The sequence below is a fragment of the Ambystoma mexicanum genome, chromosome 4q (assembly GCF_040938575.1).
Source record: "Ambystoma mexicanum isolate Mex_15411 chromosome 4q, UKY_AmexF1_1, whole genome shotgun sequence".
NCBI classification, from domain to species: domain Eukaryota; kingdom Metazoa; phylum Chordata; class Amphibia; order Caudata; family Ambystomatidae; genus Ambystoma; species Ambystoma mexicanum.
The window spans coordinates 25,467,857-25,485,247 of record NC_090928.1 but is presented as its reverse complement, the minus strand read 5'-3'; the positions used below and the strand labels follow the sequence as shown (position 1 = coordinate 25,485,247).

The 17,391-nt window shown below is 47.3% G+C and overlaps 1 protein-coding gene across 9 annotated transcripts in view; it reads right to left on the bottom strand.

The window, feature by feature from the left end:
- EDARADD (EDAR associated via death domain) overlaps positions 1-17,391 on the bottom strand; it is a 1,165,333-nt gene that overhangs the window by 374,074 nt on the left and 773,868 nt on the right. For all 9 annotated transcript variants that reach the window (XM_069607375.1, XM_069607376.1, XM_069607372.1 and 6 more), the window contains one exon: positions 8,102-8,141. In XM_069607375.1, coding sequence (XP_069463476.1) covers positions 8,102-8,141 — 40 coding nt within the window. The remainder of the gene's footprint in view (positions 1-8,101; positions 8,142-17,391) is intronic.

Here is a 17,391-nt window from a genome sequence, read left to right as displayed (position 1 = left end):
TCACTTGGGTTTGTGTAGTGGGGGTAGGCCAGTCTTGTACTGCTTGTACTTTACTGGGGAGAGGCTGTATCCTTCCTCCACCTACTTCATGCCCAAGGTAAACCACTGAGCCTTGTCCAATCTGGCATTTACTCGCCTTTATGGTCAAGTGGGCTTTCTGAAGAGCCTGGAGCACAATCCCGAGGTGTTTCACATGGTCTTCCCAGGTGGCACTGAAAACTGCTATATCGTCCAGATATGCAAGACAGAATTCGTCCAACCCATTCAACACATGATTCACAAGCCTCTGGAAAGTGGCAGGTGCATTCTTCAATCCGAACGGCATTACCCGGAATTGGTAAAGCCCGTCGGGAGTTGAAAATGCTGTCTTCTCCTTGGCATGTTCTGCTAAAGCTATTTGCCAATAGCCCGCAGTCAGGTCAAACGTGCTGAGGTACTTGGAGGCACCCAAGGTATCCACCAGCTCGTCAGTTCGAGGCAAGGGGTGAGCGTCTGTCTTGGTGACAGCATTCAGAGCCCTGTAATCCACGCAGAACCTCAATTCAGAAGTGCCTGCTTTTGGAACCAGAACCACAGGACTGGACCAAGGACTACTAGAGGGTTCAATCACCCCAAGGTCTAACATCTTGTTGACCTCGGTCTTAATATAAGACCGTACTTTATCCGACATCCTGTATCCCCTACTTTTGGTAGGTACACTGTCTCCTGTGTCAATGTTATGTTTGCACCAAGGTGTCAAACCAGGCGACTGTGAAAACAGGGGGGAAAACTGCCTAAGCAAACTTTTCACCTCAGCCTGCTGATCAGAAGTCAGGTGAGGGGCCACTCGGACACCCTCAACGGAGCTATCTGAAGGACCGCTTTGGAACAGGTCGGGAAGAGGTTCTGACTCCTCTTCCTCAACGTCTGACGCCAGTAGCAGTGCTGCGATTTCGACTCTTGGGACGAAAGCCTTCAGCCTATTTACGTGGAACACTTTTGGAGCCTGTCCAGGCCTTCCAAGGTCCACTAAATAGTTCACCTCACCCAGGGGCTCCACCACTGTGTAAGGGCCTGACCATTTGTCCTGTAAAGCGCGAGGCCTTATAGGGTTCATGATCAGGACTTGCTGACCAGGGGTAAAGTGAATTAAGGAAGCTTTCTGGTCGTACCAATGTTTCACCAGCGCTTGTCCGGCCTTCAACTTTTCACTAGCCAAGCCCATCAGGAGTACCATCCGTTTTCTGAGCCCTAGCACATAGTCAACTACATTGGTAGTAACAGGGGGAGTGGGCATCTCCCATCCCTCTTTGACGATGGCTAAGGGTCCCCGTACGGGATGACCGAACAGAAGTTCGAAGGGGCTGAAGCCAACACCCTCCTGTGGTACCTCTCTGTAGGCAAACAACAAGCATGGTAAAAGAAGGTCCCATTTCCTCCTCTGGGGCTCCTCCAGAGCCCCAATCATGCTCTTTAGCGTTCTGTTGAAACGCTCCACCAGACCATTGGTCTGGGGGTGGTATGCAGAAGAGAACTTGTAGGTGACCCCACATTCTTTCCACATAGCCTGCATATACTTCGACATAAAGTTGCTGCCACGATCTGACACAACTTCTTTAGGGAAGCCAACCCTAGTAAATATGCCGAGTAACGCTTTTGCAACTGACTTGGCAGTTACAGTCTTTAATGGGATGGCCTCAGGATACCTGGTTGCATGGTCGACCAGCACCAGGATAAACCTATTGCCTGAGGATGTTTGCGGGTCAAGGGGACCAACGATGTCGATCCCTACCCTTTCAAATGGTACCCCCACAACTGGGAGCGGTACCAACGGAGCTTGGATTGTCGCGCCAACCTTACCAGACAACTGGCAGGAGGCACAACTCCTGCAGTGACTTTCTACTTGCACCCCCATCTTGGGCCAGTAGAAGTGCATAGATAACCTTTGCTTGGTCCTCTTCATTCCAAGGTGACCAGCAAGGGGAACTTCATGCGCCAACTGCAGGAGGAAGGGTCTAACAGAAAGGGGAACCACCAACCTCCTATGGTCTCCTTCTGTAGACTCTGTGGGCTCACTGTACAGGAGTCCACCTTCCCAATAAATCCGATGCTTCCCAGGAGGTTCACCCTCAAGCTGGGAGCAGGCCTGTCTCCTTAGGCCTTCCAGAGATGGGCACTCACGTTGGCCCTTACTGAAGTCGTCCCTATCAGGACCTCCTTCAACTAACAAGTCTTTTAGTTCAGGATGGTCGTTGGGGTCGAACACTTCAGGCATCGCCACCTCCTCGTCAGGCTCGGGCGATTGACCAACTCCCTCCACCGCAGTGGTAGGCGAGTTCGGGGGAATATTCTCTTTCCCCCGTCGGGACTTGTTGACTCCTTTCGCCTTGGGTTTCCCCTTCGGCTGGGGCGGCGTATTGGACTTGGCCAATGCTGCCCGTGCTTGAGACCGTGTGTAGGGTCTTTCGGCAGTGTCTCCTACGAGCCCTAGAGCTCTGAGATCATTGCCCAACAAGACCTTTCCCGGGACGTTGCTCTGAATGCTCACTGGAATCCTAACTGCTGTACCATTTAAAGTTAGATTAACAGGGATCACGGGAAACATACGGAGGGGGCCGTCAGCCAACTTAGTGGGCATCAGAGTAGCTCTGGCAACTTCCTCTGAGTCTACCAAGGTAGAATCCACTACAGTTCGACTGCACCCACTATCCCTAAGAGCTGGAGTATCCACTCCATTGATCAGCACACTGTCTTTAAAGTAGTGCTTGGTATTATCCGGAATCCTAGCATACGCCTCTGCGACTTTAGGCTCCCAGGAACCCAGGGACACTAAAACTACCTCAGCCTCTATTCCGCTGGGAAATGAGTCTGAGGAGAAGGATGCTCCTGTAATCTCTTCTTCCTCGTAGGAGGAGAAGGCCAGATTAGCGGAGTGGACCCCCAAAGGTCTAACCTTACAACGGGGATCCCCCTTCACATGGTCAGTTGCTCCACAAGAAAAACAAGCCCCATTGGGTCTGTTTACGTAGGGAGGCTTATTATAACCAGAGTTCTGTTTCGGAGGCGAACCTCCACTACCCTGTGAGTTCTCGGATGGCTTACCCTTATTTTTCTTTTTGTGGCCCTTATGGGAAGAAGATTTAGCAGATTCCCCACCCTCCACATCTTTGGACTTTTTCCCTTCCTCCTGCTTACCAGGATGAGTTTTGTCCTTATGGGACACTCGATGTGACACCCATAAATCTGCTGCAATGGCCAGCTTCTTAGGATCTATCTCCTTCGAATCGGCCAAATGCTGCTTAAGCTCCGGGGAAGAAGAAGCAAAAATGTGTTCCAGCATGACCAGATTGATCATGCCTTCGAAGGTAGAAACCTTATAACCTTCAACCCAGCCAGTCAAGTTTTTCAGGGACTCAGCTACATACGACACCCAAGTACCACCTTCCTTTTTCTTATACTCTCTAAACCTTTTCAAATATTGGGTCGGAGTCTTCCCAAACTTTAAAATGAGAGTCTGCTTCAACATTGCAAAATCAGCGCGCTCAGCCTTCGACATTTCCATAATGGCACTGCAACCAGAATGGGGCAGTCTGCTGAGTAACCATGCAATCTTATCCGCATTATCAACCTCTTGAACCTCGCATGCATACTCAAACGCATTTAACCAGTCCATAATGTCATTTCGTTCCTCATACACACTGAGCAGATCTTTTGGAAACCGTGGATGAGAGGAAGCCCCAGAACCATGTCCAGGACCCTTGGACCCATTTGCGAACTGAAGCTTGGCCAGTTCCAACTGGTGATCCCTGTCTTTTTGTTTTTCTGCCTGGTCGATTTTCAGTTTGGCTATGCTGAATTCAAGCTCCTGCTGCCTAAACCGCAGCTCTTGCTTCTTGAATTCAAGCATAGCCTCCCCATCAACACTGGCAGAGGAAACGTTAGACATTACATCCTCCCTGTCCTCGTGGTCGTGATGGATCAGTGCAGCGGCAGAACCGTCGGTTCTGCCAGTGAGAGCAGCCCCACCACCTTCTGCACTGTCCTCGGAAGTTATAGCGTCAAGCTGCGCTTCTTGCCACGCCACGATTCTCTGGATCATTTCCAATTTAGTGCCTTGAGAGGAAACCCCTCTCTCCGCACACATCTTCTTCAATGTTTCAGATTTCGAAGCATTTAAGGTTAATAAAGTATTCGTTTCCATACTGTCGATAGGACTATGGCCTTTTTAACGTTATATTCAATACTTTACTGCGTGTCCTGGTTGGAATAACCTGAAAACGCCTTAGCTCGTGCGCAACACTGGATACCTTCAGTCGTATCCCACCGCTGTACACCAATTTGTTAAGACGGATTTCTGAACTCTGTCCTGGTGGCGCAGAAGTTCAGAAGGCCAACCTAATTACTTGGAACAGGGTAACCTCTGGACAAGCCAGACCAATCAAGGTAGCGATCGCGGCGGTCAAGACTAGGTCTCAAGAGGGGTGAGTGTGACTGAAAGCCCACAGTGAGCACACAAAGCAAGAGCGCTTACAAACTACTCCAAACAGTTGTTTATATCAAAAATAGATACACATTTATTATAAGGCCTTGAAACTAATAACCACAGTAAAAGCAGCAATATACAACGATATTAAACCAACACATACACTATCCACCCAATATATATACAGAATACACAGTTTCACAGCATTAGCAGCACGAAATATGTTATCCACCTGCAGGGGAAGGAAAACAGGCAGTGCGAACCAATGCGAGTGATATGTCCGCCTTCTGAGGCCCCTAACTGGATGGTAGTCCAATCCCTACGAAGAGTGGAGCCTAGCGCTCAAAAGTACCTGCACACGCCGGTGCCAATGGGCAGAAGGTGAAGCTCTTCGGAGGACGTTGAACAGCTCTGTAGGGAGCTCTAATGAAGGAGAACACGGTCCGCGACTCTAGCGCAGCCTCCACTGTGAGGCAGAAGCAGGGCGCGAGTACGGACAAGGGGTGCTGTATTCACAGCGGGGAAAAGCAAAGGGCACTGCAGGAGGGCGACCAGATCCTAGCTAATCTACTCACCGGTCCCCGAAGCAAGCAGGCCCGAGCTTCTCCTCGATAGATGCAGCTTCTGGCAGGTTCTGAAGAGCAGGGAACGTCTCGTCGTCGTGCAGAGTAAAAAGACGTCCCGATCGAAGAAACAAGCACAGTTTTGTCGCCACAGCAGGGCAACGGAACGGCCGGGTGTATTCAAGCCAAACGAGCACTGCTCACCTCTAGCTTAGGGTTGCTAAGCAAACGAAGCGTGTGAGCGTGCCCCGGACTCAGAATACCACCCAACCTGTCGGCGATTACAGAGCAGGCCTCCTTAGTAAGCTGGTCAGTCAACTGGATGGCCCAGAGACACTTCCGAAGGCTTACAGCAGGAGTTGATGAAGGTGCCGGGAATAGCTGGTCCTGCTATTCCAATAGGTCGAAGCGCCAGTACAGGCCTTCTTGTTCGATCTTAGGTGGAAAGGGATTCACCGGACGACAGCAATGAGGAGCAGAAGTTCTTCAGGGGGTCACCAGCGATTCCTCGGTCCAGCCTCGTGTTCGCAGGATACTTGGCTCCTGTATCCCTGGGTTCGTAAGAACTCAGGAGATCGACCTGGTAGTGGTGTTTCCAGCTCCCTCTTATCCACGGTTCCCTTCGCGCCAAAACGGAGGGGAGCCAATGGGAGATCCGCTCATCAACACACATACCATACGTGGACCAATCACGGACCACAGTGGTCCCAGGCATTCACACCACCCTAGACTCTCTGGCACCCAGGATGTGTATTGGGACCAGACAGCCCAGCCCACATCCTGGGGGCACTCAAACGACATGTAGAAGCCCGCGAAAGCAACCGTGTTTCGCGGGAAACTACATGCCCAAATAAGGAAGGCCCCGGGTCGCCTGACCCGGGGGAAGGTAAAGGGAGCAAGACGGACAGTGGACGAGACAAAGGAGCCTCGTGGTCCGGCCATTTTGGGTAGCCGGGCCACCCTTTTGTGTTCGCGGCAAAAAGGTGCTCAGAACGGCAAAAGGAGCTCAAAATAAACCAAATGATCGCTGCCACCAGCCCAGTCCCTGAATGACTTGCACCGATCCAAAAACCATCCTATAAGAGTGTCTAGGGTCTGTAGAAGGCTAGAGACCCAAGAGAGCTGTAACTTAGCTTACAGTGCCCTCTTGTGTCGTGTTGCACTAAAATGGCGACACGATAAAAGAAACTACGGGAAACAGCGTTCCCCGGTACTGACTGTCTTAAGGGCATGTCAGTTTCCCCGTAAGAAAGGAGCGAAAGCCCAGAGGAGTACAGCAGAAGGCTGCACTTCTCTGGCAAAGTCAAGAAAACAGGTTGAAAACAATAGCAAAAAGTTTAGGGGTTGCCACATGGAAGGAAAGTTCCCTACAATAACGAAATCTTTCCTAACACCCACATTGCTTTGACATCTTCATCCCAGACTCTCCTGAACTTTATATCAATGCCCAGCCTTCCTTCAAGGTATACCTCAAAAGGAACCCCAGAAGACTTGGAACCAACTGAGCAACCTGTAAAGGTGGAAAAATGTCCTCCCACCAAAAAACATCCAATTCAAGATCCAAGCATTTTTTTCCTTTTCTTCAGTGATGGGCCAAGATCTACACACTGGCATCCCTGACTTCAGTTGCTCTCCTGAAGGTAGATTTCAATGATGCAGCTTACTCATTGGCAGACAACACAAATTAGGCCACATAATTATCATGATCAAACCACCTCCCCAAATGCTTGCTGTCCATCTGCAGCACCAATATTCAGTGACTCACTTGTGTACACGCGTGATGAAAATAAAATATAAATATCAACTACAAGTCTCAAAGGCTATCAAGGGGAATTCTAGGAGACAGATCTTCCATCTCTATTCTCCTTAACTTTTTCTAGAGCTCTCCCTTCTTCCTGATATTTTCTCACACCCTATAGGACTTCTGGAGGGAAGTAAAACTCTCCTCTTGAATGGCAGTCTCCCTCCCACACTGTTCCCAGACCACTATCTATCCCACCCCAATCACCTTCTCCACCCCACAACCCCCTCTGCCTCCAACCATCAGCACCCTGTAAATACACACACTTACTGTACATTCCCGAGCTATGTTAATGTCATACAGTGAATATCTAACACCACATATTTCAGCACATAATGTGCTGTTCTGTGAATAGTGTGCGAGTGCTATTTAGATACACCATTAAAATAAAATAAAAACATGAAGTGTCAACAGCACCCTAATCCTCTCCTCTATGGAATCAATAGAACTCATGCACTTTAGATTAGCAATATTGGGCCTGGAAGTGCTCCGCCACAGGCTCATGGGAACGTTTGCCAACTTGACTGAGATGGGGCTGATGACTCAACCCCTGAGACATACTGCCTTACCCCCAACATCAATGTCATTCATAGCAAACAGCATCAAAGGGTGTGGGGGCTGGCAATGGGATCTATGTGTTGTTAACAAATCAAATTTCAGAGAATACTTTTTTATCGAACCTTTTTTACCAAAAGAATATTGCTTTTTTTTCAATTTGGGGTGTACCCCCCAAACCCTGCATTTCACTGTGCTTCTAAACCCTCCCCAACCCCTTCCAACCCCTTTTACCCCACCCCCATATACATTTTAATGAAAACATTGATATTTCTTCATTATTTCAGTTTTGGTAAAAAAAAAAGTTATTCTCCTTTTTCTATTCGGTAACATCAGTGGCTACTGGGGCGTTGTTCACTGATGGGGACTGTTAGTGCCAGTGAATGATATTGAAACATGAACATTATGAACTTGTACCCTTATTTTTGAATTGGTGGGATGAAGGTTGATAGCTTTTGTGGAAGGAGCATTATCATGCAGACGGGACACCTCTCAGATCAGATAGGGACAGGTCACCAATTAAAAAATGAAATGTACTAAAAATGTAAACATATTTTTTCAAAATTAACTTTCCTTTAGCTTTTAAAATACAAATTAAATGACCCTTAAAATCCAACTTCTAAGCATTATAATTATCATTTGTGAATATGTCAGAAAGGCATCTCACAATAAACTCCAAGTGCATCTATTATCAAAATACAAATGCTGCACATACTCTACCTTTTGGAGGGGCTGTATCCTGAACAGGGTACTTTTCAATCTGTATGTTATAAGAAAAATCATATGTTTAATTAGTTATTTGCAAGGTTATTTCATATTTTAGAGAATAATTAAGGTAATCAAAAGAACATTTGAATTAAGATTTGTTAAAGAAACAGTGATGAGGTTGATATGTAAACCACAGTATAAGAGCACTAAGCTATGGAAGAAAACACCTGCAAGCCAAAACTATTGCACTGGAGTGCCGGTAAGAGGGGCTTGACATGTGAGGAGGAACATACAGCCTGTGGGTGTTGTTTGGTTGTTTACCCATCCTAAAACAGTCCACTGGAATGTGTAGCCCTGGATTTTCTGCCCCGTCATGGTGGCATTTGCTTGACTACCCCATGCCAGAGAGGGACCACAGCACCCCCTTTTCCCCCCAGATCATCTGTGGAGAAAAAAAGGGTTAGACAACCTGCATCATGCTCTTACCTTCATCAAACAGATGATGATGAGCCAAAGCCCTGAGTTCCCTTGGTAGCACATCCAATAAGAGGTACAGATCATTGTCTTGACCAACATGCGCTCTCCATTGCAAAATACAAGAAAAATGTTGGGCTTGAATTTACAATCATTTCTTTTTATCATTGTTGTCTGGTTTTAATACTCATTTGTCGGGTTTGATGAATGATTAACATTATGATGTTACTATATGTGTCATTGGGCCTCATTATGACTCCGGCGGTAGCTGTGCCGGTAAAACAGGCACGGCTGCCGCCTGAGTCATTTTTTTACCGGTGCCCAGGAATGGGCAATTGCCGGGGCATTACAGCCCCGGCAGACCCGGTAATTGCCCATTCCCGGACGCCGGAAAAAATGAGTCCCCATTCCCATTTGAGTCCCATTGGACTCAATGGGAATTGGGAGGAAGGATGCACCGGCGCCATTCATGAATAGTGCCGTTGCATCCGTCAGGGTCTGCGAGCGGGTGCCGTTCCACCCGCCAGGTCAGACCTGGCGGGTGGAAAGGCACCCGCTCACAGACCTCGTAGTTTGCCAGTCCGGTAAAAACAGTGCCGGTAGCTTACCGGAACCGTTGTTACCGGACCGGCAAACTTGTAATGAGGCCCAATGTATATATTTAACAGCCTTGAAAAAGACCTTGGATATATGTCAAAACATGTGTTGGCTGTAATTTTGCTACATTCTTCGTGATATAAAAGGCAACTCATGTTTAATTGATTATTTCGTAGAGCTATCCTCACGTTTATTGCAGTCAACATTTGACTTGTATTTTGCAATGGAGAGCTCAGGTTGGTCAAGACAATAATCTGTACCTCTAAACTTTCTGTGACGTTGGGCATCGCCACACCATTGTCTAGACCAGTGTTTCACCTTGCAGTACCAATTTTCTGTTTCAATTAATATTTTGGGTGGCAGGGCTTCAATCCGATAGGAGCCCAGTTTCATTTTATAAAGACGATAAGATATACTTTTTAAAATCAAGGGTGATAACAGTTTAGAATTCAACTTTACACACCGATTTTAAAAACAACAACAATAAAATATATACATTATGCAATATTGCATAACATTCGTTCATTTAATAGAAAGATCCATTTAAAAAAGATTTATAATAATTTTTTTTAATTAAAACAATCCAAAATCGCTTCTACTTCCCTATGTCATTAACTCGAGCGGATATAGAGTACTTAATTTGACAGCTCTATAGTTTGTTTAATTTTATATCAATGTTTTCCAGAATTTCATTAATGCTATAATTAAAGATATCTGGTTGCCTACTAAGCAACGTATCCAGAACCCATCCATGACTATGAAGGAGGGACAGTGAAGAAAACGATTTAAATAACATGCTCTTCACTCTGATAGTTTCTCACTACAGAGTAACAAGTGCCTACTGGTTTCAAGTGCTTCCTTCTTACCACAAAATCTAAATATTCTGTTTTCTATAGAATCCCCAATCTTGGGCTTAGTACTGCCAAGCAAAACGTAATTTTAGAACCAACCTTGTCAAAACTGGGCTTGCGAATTAAGACAAGGCTGCATTTGACCCACAAGATGCATATGAACCCCTAGATCCTGAGTGTATGTTTTTATAGTGTCTGTTCCCGACTAACAATGTTATCCCACCTAATAGTTTTGTTCTTATGTTTGGTAATAGGCTGTTAAAATCTCAGGTTCCAGTCAATAGACCATTTTAACATGTCTAGAAAGGTAACCACACGATTACGAATGGTGTCTAACCAGACATATTTCCATGTAAAAATGACTTGTCCCAGCAGGGACCATACAGGGTGGTTTGTACGTTTCTACATGTTTATGCATAATTCAGCCTCTCTTAACATTGCTTAACTGAGCATTGACTCAATTCCTAGTTCCACTGCTACGGTTGAGACTGGCGTGCACTTGGGCAGTACTAGTAATTTCCTCCATAGTGTCCCTTGCAAGCAGTCAAATCTGCCTTTTGAATGTTCCAGTAATGCATCTATACCATATAATAAAGTGGCATCAAACAGCTTCGGTATATTTATAAGTTGCCTTGCATTGAGAAACCCCCAAATAAGTTGGTAATGTTTCTTTTGTTCCACAATGTTGTTATTAAATGGCCAACTGGAACCAGGATTCTTTTGTTTCCTCCCAAAAACACACAGGGCCTCATTACAAGGTTGCCGGTCCGGTAGAATCGATGCCGGTGTTACCATACTAGCATCGTTTATCAGACCGAGTATTATGAGCCGTGATGCCGGCATCGGCAGGGACCCGCTGTGACTGGCATTACCCTTGTCGGTATGAGCGGAGACACATGGCAGCCGTGCCAGTGACACCGGCATGTCGCAGTTAAGGGCACATTAAGAGGTGCACAGACATGCAATTACCATGGACATGCCGGTAATAAGGGATACAATGATGCCGTTAACACCGGCATCGCGGTGCAGGCATTAATAGGAAACTGCTGTGTAGAAGCCTGCCACAGGAGCACACAATCAGTACAGGTGGAGGCAATGGAGTCTGGCACAGCACAAAAGGAGCACTCCCACACACCACACCGCTCCCAAATGATTCACTACCATTAGCACTTGCAGTACTGGAGCTGGAGGACATGCATGCACTGCTACTCTTTGAGGAGGCAGTGAGCCAGAGAATGCAGCAGAGGCACAGGAGGAGAAGGAGGGTGAGATTGGGCCAGCATATACCCATTGTGCAGACAGTTGTACCCCGCAGGCAGCCACGAATCCCTCGCCTAGGGGCCAGCCCATTCAACCTAACCCCTGCTTAGATCCACACCCTGTACCGGCTGGACAGGGATACCATCACCACAATAGTCGACCTCATCCATGATGACCTGGTGAGCCTGATCAATATCCAGACATCCACCCCCCCGGCTGAAGATAGTGCCTGTGCTACACTTCTTTGCCACAGGCACTTATCAGAACACAGTGGCGCAGCTGCTTGGAATCTCACAACTTTGTTTCTCCCGTGTGTACAACCAGGTGCTAGGTGCACTCCTGAAACACGCAAGCAACCACATCAAGTTACCACGGACTGCAGAGGAGGTGAATTCAACCAAAATAGCATTCTATGCACTGGCAGGCATGCCAAATGCAATCGGTGCCCTCGACTGCACACATGTGGAGCTGGTTGTCCGGCATGCTGTGGAAGTAGTGTTTCGATGCACGCCAAATCATCACGCATTGCTGTGCAAGATTCCCTGGCTCCACACATGACGCCATGGTGCTGCACAACTCTACGCTTCCCCACTACATGGCACGACACACTGCACAACGTACCTGGCTGCTGGGTGAGTCTAACCACAGGGACATGAGGGGTGTTGATTTGGGGGAGGGGGAATTACAAGCATAGGCAATGTGTCTGCTGGCTGGGCCATGAAGGGTGTTGATTTGAGGCGGAAATCACAAGCATAGGCAATGTGTCTGCTGGCTGGGCCATAAGGGGTGTCAGAACATAGCATAGGATTGCATGCCTGAGGAGCACAAGTGTACACTGCATGCATTTAACCATCACCACTTCTGCAAACAGGAGTAAACATTACCAGGTATGCAATGAAGTGCAGAGATACTGGGTTGGGCAATAGAAGGCAAAGTTGGATGAGGAATCAAACCTGGCACCCTCCACATTCCCAACCTGCACAATATTAAATCACACACATAGAATGGAAGAAGACCACACACAGCGTCCTGGGTGCCTTCAACTGTGACCTTAGTAAATTAAACAGAACGTGCAACACAGCCAATGCTTGCAGATGTGCAAGGCCTACACAGCTGTGTGTACATGCAATCAACAGACACAGTGCACACACCAGCACATGTATCAGGGACATCAGAAAACATGAACCACATGTACCACAATGCACCACCCTGTAGTGACAATGCATGAAATACATGATGTTAGCAAAGGTAATCACAAATCATGCTGCCCTGCCAGAGAGACACCCATCTGCCACACTGAAATATATAATTCACTGCACTCAGTCCACAGGTACCACCCAGATCAGCATGCCTGTCATGTCACCTTAAGGGACACCTCCGTGTACAATGGGTGAAGCATGAAAACTATTCAAATCTGCAATCATTGACTAACACCAAGATATGATTGAGAGGAGCAGGACTCATCCAAAATACCTTAATTCCCCCATGCTAAACCCCACCCAGCCGTATCACAGAAACGTAACCCTTCACACGTGGACCATACCACCAATGTAATACTAACCTATTCATGTGGGGGAATGTGTTGATGGAACAGTACATGGAGACATGAATAAGTAGAATGCATACTGAGGATACTACTGTGTTACATGAAGCCAATTAGGCAAATTTGTGATTATCCACTGTACATGCACAGTCTATTTCCATTGGTAACACATCAATGGAATTGTAGGCCATCATGGACATTTGGACTTGATATGTGAGAGTGCAGATTCACATTGAACGGTCCTTGGGACGGCAAATGGAGCCACCCAACACCCCCCACCCATGGATCAGCCCTAAGTACTCTTACTCAGGTCATTGAAAATTCAACATGTCATTTGCAGTTATGAATCTTAAGTTGCTTTCAATCATGAACACTGTACAGGCAGTGCTAACATGGAATTACCAAAATAATCACAAATACCCTTTCTCTTGCGCCCATCCAGGTGATGCTGGGTATCCCCTGAAGGCCTGGCTCATGACCCCCATCAGGCGACCAGTCAACAGACACGAAGAGGACTACAACCGTGCACATGCACGCACTCGTGTCACTATTGAGCAGACATTTGGCCTGTTGAAGGCCCGGTTCCGCTGCCTAAGCAGGTCGGGGGGTAATAATTTACGGGCCGGGGAAGGTGGGAAAAATAGTGTTAGTATGTGCCATGCTACACAACATGTGCATCCAGCACAACGCCCCCCTGCCCCCTGAGATGGACATGATGCCACCCAAAGATGATGATGAGGAGGATGGTGGAATACCTCAGCGGCACAATGTAAATGAAGGACGTGCGATACGGCAAGATTTAATTGCCCACTACTTCTGATGGACTGGAGAAGACAAGGCACGTGTCACACTGGGCACTGTACATAATTAAATAGACACACATTCAAGAAGCAATGGGTTGTCATGTTTTTTTCTTTTACACATCACCTGTATTGAATTATGAATAACTATTTACAAATGTGCATTAACTACCACTACTGTCCTGTCAAATCTATCCCACACCCCCTCCTCCACGACCCCCACACCCAATTCCCCAACAGCCCCTCCCCCACTACCCCCACACCCAATACCCCAACACCTCCTCCCCCACTACCCCCACACCCAATTCCCCAACACCTCCTCCCCCACCATCCCCACACCCAATTCCCCAACACCCCCTCCCACACCACCCCTACACCCAATAACCCAACACCCCCTACCCCACTACCCCGAGACCCAATACCCCACCACCCCCTCTCCTACTACCCCCACAACAACTTCACAACTACTCCCTCCCCACATGCGCTTGTGAGTTCCCCTATTCACGGCCCCTTTTTGGAGGAGGGCGGTGAGCCTCTGGGTGGTGAACAAGTCGCTGTGAGCGACGCACAGGGCTCGTTTGAGTGGAACTGGCTGGTGTTGTGCTGGATGATGGACCAGGTTGGGCGTTGTGGTGATATTACGTTGTTCCGCTATAGCGGTTGCCAACTGGGTGATGAACTTGGCCATGGCAGCCATTACTGCATTCTGTTCACGCACACACCTGGCCACACGGTACATGGCTCTGATCACCATCCTTGTAGTGTCTTGCAGGGCATGGACATGTTGGAGGGCCTGGCATGGTGCACACAAGAATAGGGGGGGTGCAGTGTTGGAGCATCCTTCTGGTGCGGCCATGTTGTGCACAGTGTCTGTGGGGTGGGGTAAAGGTGTCTTGTGGTTTGCGTGCTGTGCCAATGCAACAGGGGCTGTGTGCCATGTGGTGTTTCATTGTGCAACTGATGTGCCCCCATTCTGTACGTTGACGCATTTATGTTTACACTCTGTGTATGGACATGGTGTGACAGGTGTGCAACTGGTGGTGATTTGTGCACCTTTGCATGAGGTGACACAGTGGTGACACAGTGGTGACAGCTGCAGTTGTACGGTGATGTGTGTGTGTGTCTGTGCTCATGCAGATGGTACTTGTGTTGGCATCACAGGGGTAATGTGGGGTGTGTCAGTGGCGTTTGTTGAACGTGTTAGTGGCAGGTGCATTGTAGTTGTGTCGGAGGTGGCTTTCGGTGGGTGCAAATGAAGCAGGAATCTGGTGCCACCTACTTGGCATTTGGACTTCATCATTGGCATTGGGGATGAAGGTGTGTGGTGTGACTTTGGGATTACGGTAAGGGACACTCACTGGCATCATCCGATGTTGCAGCTCCCATCTCCGCATTTCCAACACCCTCTATACCCTCCATGTGGATGACGGTGCTGCAGGTCTCCTCCCAGGACGTGAGTTTGATGGGGGATGGGGGTCCGCCTCCTGTGGCCAGCCCCTGGCTGCGCTCTGCAGCAAGAAGGTTGCGCACCCGCAGATGAAGATCGTTGCAGCACTTACGGCAATCGCGGACAGTCTGGGGTGTTGTCCCCACTGCCGATACCTTGCGGGCCACCTCCTCGCATATGGCTTTTTTGCGTAGTTGGGCTGGCTGCCGTATGTCAGCGCAGAAGACGACATCGGCATGTTCAAAGAGTGCGTGTGTCAATATGTTTAGCTCAATCTCACTAAATCTTGGTTTCTGACGACGGAGGTGCCTTGCCTGGATCACATGATGCTTTGGTTTGTTGCAGCCTACTCAGTTATCCTGTTGGACTGCTGTACACTGAGGATTAAAATGGATTGCATTTTTAAAGATGGCCACCAGTGCATTTCCAGTTACGGCACGATGACATTGTTTCCGGTGCTGGTATTACTGCCATTGGGGTACCGGTAACTACGGCATCGTCAGTGCCTGTGCCGGTGCCTGCGGCATTGGGGATGTCGGTATCGCGAGTTTAGGGGCTGTTACCGGCATGCCGGTGCTATCGTTTCCGGCATGCCAGAATGCATGTGCACTCTGACTCAGAATCTACCGTATATTCTGGCAGTAGCACTACACGGACACGGTAGCACCGGCATGCCGGTATTTTTCTTTTTTTACCGGCAAACTCGTAATGAGGCCCATAGTGTTTGTTTTGGTATTGTTGATCGTGTAAATTGTATTGTTTGGAGAGCGCCAATTAGCCTTAAAAATATATTTTCAACCCGATGGACGTGTGGTCTAACAACACAATATCGTCTGCATAGCCAGCCACCTAATATTTGTGTCTCCAATCTTAGGTGAATAACTTTTCACTTTGTGCAGACATCTACTGAGATCTGCAATATATACGTTCAATAGTAATGGGGCAAGCAGGGATCCTTGCTTCAGTCTACGGTTGGTCTTTATTTTCTGGTAGTATGCCCTAGATTATCCAGTTTAACCACTACTCAGGTATCAAAATATAGTTGCACTATCATATTAAGCAAACTTTGCAGTATGCCCCATTTCACCATCTTTGACCAGAGCAAAGGGTGATCGATAGAGTCAAAGACCGCTATATAATCAATAAAGGCCACGTGCAATGAGAGGGACCCCGACGTAGCTTCTTTAGACAGTACCCTAAGGAGCAGAATATTTTCAGCTGTACCATAGCCATTTCTAAACCCAGCCTGGAAGTTGTCCAAAAATAGCCTTGGCTCTGCCCTGAGATTTAAGTCTCTAAGGACAATATTAGCAACAACCTGCCAGGAACATCCAACAATGCCAGTAGACGATAATTGGAGAGGTCCAGGCATGACTCTTTTCAGGATGCAATAATCGTATTGGTGTAACTATATTGTTGAAATAACATATAACTTTGTCTGTTTTGAATAAGGATGGTTTTGGTTTTCAGGCAAGGCAGCTGTCAGTGCATATTGATCGGATGTCATAGCTCAGCAATCTTTTTTGAGAAATTATAACTGCATCATAGATAATGCATTAGGAAAATGTCACCAACATTAGAAAGTAACAACTTGCTAAGGTTGGTGACATTTTAGAGCAATCAAAATACTCTGTAAGGCAGTATATCCATGTGGTACATTCTTCAAAGTTACAGTTTTCTAACATATGCAATAATGCATTGCTAGATCCGTCAATATGAAGACTCATTTTTACAATGTTTTTCAGCCGATCCAATGATGTTACCCTTAACATTCATATCCAGTCCACCAATTTTGTCTTTGAGTTGATCTTTCACATTTATAGCAAGAGTTAGGCAGACCAACACATGATTGCTAAGCTTATTGTGGTCCATCATCAATCTTTTAGCTCTATCACAAACCTGCCAATTAATAAAAACATAATTCAGAGTGGATGTTTTCTTCCCCATTGACCATGTGTGTTGTCCTGGTATGTCCCTTGATGTTCATCTGTTAAGCATTGTGACAGATCACAGGAATGTGTCCCTTCTCCCCAAGGGGGAGACCCCACTTGTGAGCCTGGGAGATGTGCCTGCTCCGCAATACCCTCTATAGGGGTAGAGACCAGTGGGATCTCACCAGGAGAGACTCCACCTTAGAGGACAAGGACTCGTGTTCCTGTGAGAAACTTCCTAGATCATGTCACATGATGGCATATATGGGACTATCTAATATGCCAAATGGTTTCAAGTCCCGAGACTTGACTGAAGAGAAAACAAAGTTACACCATTACAAGGAAGAAAAGGACATTGCGCGTTTAAATGAGGACCTCCAATTAACTGGGATGAGTAAG